The sequence below is a fragment of the Alexandromys fortis genome, unplaced genomic scaffold (assembly GCF_014885135.2).
Source record: "Alexandromys fortis isolate MF-2015 unplaced genomic scaffold, M_Fortis_MF-2015_v1.1 scaffold_77, whole genome shotgun sequence".
Taxonomy (NCBI): Eukaryota; Metazoa; Chordata; class Mammalia; order Rodentia; family Cricetidae; genus Alexandromys; species Alexandromys fortis.
The window spans coordinates 8,100,954-8,104,979 of record NW_026067967.1 but is presented as its reverse complement, the minus strand read 5'-3'; the positions used below and the strand labels follow the sequence as shown (position 1 = coordinate 8,104,979).

The 4,026-nt window shown below is 47.7% G+C and overlaps 1 protein-coding gene across 1 annotated transcript; it reads right to left on the bottom strand.

The window, feature by feature from the left end:
• Positions 1-705: 705 nt before the first annotated feature.
• On the bottom strand, positions 706-1,650 carry LOC126509016 (olfactory receptor 2AT4-like). The gene has a single exon (XM_050154587.1). It carries the CDS (start codon positions 1,648-1,650, stop codon positions 706-708), a length of 945 nt encoding a protein of 314 aa, XP_050010544.1.
• Between the last annotated feature and the right edge of the window lie 2,376 nt (positions 1,651-4,026).

The window sequence follows — 4,026 nt, the reverse complement described above, 5'->3', positions numbered from 1 at the left end:
TGAAAGGAAGGAAGGAAGGAAGAAAAGCCTCTTAAGGCAGAAGGGCATACAGGCTGAATTAGCCTCTAAGTGCAGAGAGAGAAATAACCAGGACTTTATTTCGGGAAAGAATCTTAGGTGTAGAAACCGTGGACTGGAGGCTGTGCTCCACTCCTGTGACTCCCCGAGGGTCTAACAAGTGAGTCTTCATGGTACTGGCATTACAATACTGGAGGAGACAGTACTGCTCGGTCAGCTAAGATAGCCCGCTGTTGCCATTGTTCTCTTCACAGGTGTTTTCAAGTGCTTAGCTCTGCAAAGAGGGCGAGAGTGAGTCACAGCCACGTGTCTGAAACACTGGGGATTTTCAGAAAATTTGAGAGTAGATCCAAGGGAAAAGAATGATTTACTTGGCAATCGAATACTGAAGTCTCTGAAATCAACATTGTTTTAATTCATGGGACTGTTAACCCCCACCCCCACCCCCCGAAGTTATAGTCACGGTCTTGTAAAGCCTAAGAGAGACGACTTAAAAACAAAACAAGAATCCTGTCCATTTAGTTATTAGAGTAAAAAAAAAAATTACAATGGAGGAAACATTTTGAGAATCAGTGTTCTGAGTATTTAGCTGAGTAAATTGTTCCCATTTTCCTCTCTATTATTGTTGCTGTTTAAGAGAGAAAGTTTGTTGCATGGAGCCGCTTGTTCGTGCCCTTAGGTGTAAATTCAGGGTTTTCTAACATTCTTCAGATCCTGGTGACGTGCCATTTTAGTGATGGCTGCCTTGACATCCTTGTTCCTCAGGGTGTAGATGAGAGGGTTGAGAACAGGGGTGAGGATAGCATACACCACATTGCCCATGATGTGGAAGTCCTGGGGCAGGTCGGCCCTGTAGGCCACATAGGCTACAGCAATGGAGGAGTAGTAGGTGCCCACCACCAGGAGATGGGAGCTGCAGGTGGAGAAGGCTTTGGAACGCCCTTCCCTGGAATTGATACGAAGCACTGAGGCCAGGATGCGGGCATAGGAGAGAAGCACCAGGAGGAGGGGGAGGAAGGACACCACCATGGCGATGCAGAAGCCCATGAGGGTCTGGGGGTTGGTGTCTGAGCAGGAGGCCTGGACCAGAGCCAGGTGGTCGCAGAAGCAGTGGTAGATGTAGGCTATGCTTTTATATGCCATCTGTGATGTCTTTACTACTGCTGGGACAGGCAGGAGGAGGGCGGTGATCCAGGCACTGGCTGCCAGGGCAGCGTTTGTCTGTGGGGTCATGTGGACAGGGTAGTGCAGAGGGCGGCAGATAGCCACATAGCGGTCATAGGCCATGACCACCAGGATGAAGGCTTCTGAGCAGGAGAAGCTGTGGAACAGGTACATCTGCAGGAAGCAGGAAGGGAAGGTGAGGAAGTGGTCTCCTAACAGGAAGAGGGACAGCATCTTAGGGACCGTGGTTGTGGTGAAAAGGATGTCCAGGGTTGAGAGGTTGATTAGGAAGAAGTACATGGGCTTGTGGAGGCTGGGATCTGTCACCACGGCCACCAGGATCAGGGTGTTCCCAGCCAGGATGAGCAGGTAGAAGAGGAGGAAGAGGGATTTTTGCAGAGAGGGGATGCCTGTAAGGTAGAAGACGGTCTGAGAGTCCCCTGACCCATTACAGGCTACATTCTCCATGGCTGGTTAAAGCTGGATGCTCAGGAGGGTCCCACGCCCATCTGTGAACAAAAGAACTGAGGTTCTGGGATGAGAATTACATAATGGTCATTGTCTAATCAGAGATAACCAATCCATTTACTGTCAGTTCTAGAGGAAGTACAACCAGGTTCTGTCTTGTATCAGAGTTCTCAACCTATAGCAGGGCTCCGTCTTTCCTTAAGTCAAGAAGGACTGAAGCACTTGCAATATAAACATCCTAGAAAAAAAAATACAATGTAAGAACCACAGCAGTACCCTGTAAAATAAAACACTATGTGTCATTCACGCAGTAGAGGTAGATTCATTGATGGGGATAGAGGTTTTGGCCTCATAGGACTGAAAGGCATGAAGCAGGCAACAACATGATCAAGTAATTGCACTTATGTGTAAACTTGGCTTGTCTTTTCCATGTCCTATGTAATCCTTCTGGGAATATCAGAGCTCTTCAGTCAATTAACTCATTTACCTTTTCTTTGAGGTTTGTCTCAAGCGTTTAGTTTTGGTTTTTGGTACCTCTGTGGGCCTGCAGTGTGGAAGGTGTCGCTGAACACACTGCCTTCCCAATGTAACCGTTGGCCCACTACTGACTGCCTTCCTGTTTCCTTGGCCTTGCTACCACCTTCTAAGTTGAGACATCTGTCCCCTGAAGTCATGTCAGGGCTTCTGATGATGACTTCCTGTTAATTCTGCAACAAGACAGAATCCATGAGAGTCTCTCTGCAGGCGCATTGACTGCTGCTCCCAAGAGAATGCAGCAGCCCAAGAGGTGCCCTAGTGGATCACTGTCCCGCCATCACCCAACAGGCCTCCTTGATCTCTGCTCAGAAGGTGTCATGGCATCCTGGGATGGATAGGGGGCGATTTATGCCATACTTAAGATAGGCTTGCAGTATCGTTCCCACAGAAAAGAACTCACAGAAGAACCAAAAGTGAGTGTTTCAACCCACAGATGTAGGGATTTAAGCTAACGGGAAATACCGATTTATTCTCAGCCTGAAGACTTGTCCCGTGGATGTCGGAGGCAAGTGTCTGCTGACACCAGTAATGTTGTGTCTTCAATCTCAATGCTACCATAACTTCGACATTCCCATTTTCTAACAAAACATTTCTTGTGAACAAACCATTATGTAATATCGAGTTCTTTTGCAGTCACCCAGCTCTCCATAGACCCAAGACTTTGTACAAGAGGATGGGGGCTTTCCCAGGCATCACACCAGCTGGCTGCAATGTGCTGGGTCTCTTGTTCCTGGAGCATAGCTCTCCCCTCCTGAGGAACCCAGACATTAGTCTCCAAGCCAAAAAATATTTGGGCAGAGATTTCTACTTCCCCCCTCTTTTTTTCAGTTGAGGAAATCTGAAAAGACTAAATTTCAACTATTTCCCTGAGGCTCTGTATGATAGAACTTAAACTGGTGTCTGGCAATCAAATATCTCCTTGGCAATATGTCCTTTCCTTGACAAAACAGTGAACCAGCTTTGTTCCAGATTGAGACACTTTGAAGCAGACCCCGCATGCCAATAGCTTGAGTGGTTGGATGACTTCACACCCTGAGGGACACCAAAACTGTCCTACCTGAATGCTGATGCTCTTTGTCAACCATGGGCTGTCGTCCTCCCAGGATTAGACTGAGCTGGGGGTGGGGCGGATGAGAGGATGCAGCCAGAGGCGTCCTAGCTTCCCCTGCATCTCCTTCCTCTGTCTACTCTTTGCTGACACAGACGAGAATGCTGAGCTCCTGGTGGAGTGGTTGCCTGTAGATTTTGACCCCTGTGTGGCACTGGATTATCTAATAGGCAGTCCAGGCCTTGGCCACCATCAAAGCAAGGGCACCGAAGTGGCTCAGTTTAATAAAGGGTTTGATATTTGTCAGCAACCAGTTCATCGTAGAAAATGCCAATATATCCTTAGACCTTTTTAAGTTGGAGTTGTTTTATCCTGAATGATAGGCTGGGTCTAAGTAATGCCATCCTGTGCTTAGTACCAAAAGGCCCAGCCTCAGGGGATCTTCTAGCACCAATGTTACCACTGGTAGGGAGAAGACAGGTGTGTGAGTGACATGAATGTCCAGCCTGCTTTTGATGTTTGGCATCTCCCATCACAGAGCCCTCCCTGCTTCTTACAAATGAGGAAACTGGCTGACAAGCTGTTAAAATGCAGCGGCTCTTCACCTTCCTGATGCTGCGACCCTTTAATACAGCTCCTCGTATTGTGGTGACCCCCAACCATGAAATGATTTTCTTTGCTACTTCATAGCTGTAATTTTACTGCTGCTGTGAATTGTGGTGTAGATGTCTGATATGCAGGACATCTGATATGAGACCCACAGGTTGAGAGCCACTGGTGCGGAGGGTAAA

Excerpts from the sequence above, each read along its gene's own strand:
- LOC126509016 (XM_050154587.1), bottom strand. The coding sequence starts at position 1,650 with ATGGAGAATGTAGCCTGTAATGGGTCAGGGGACTCTCAGACCGTCTTC.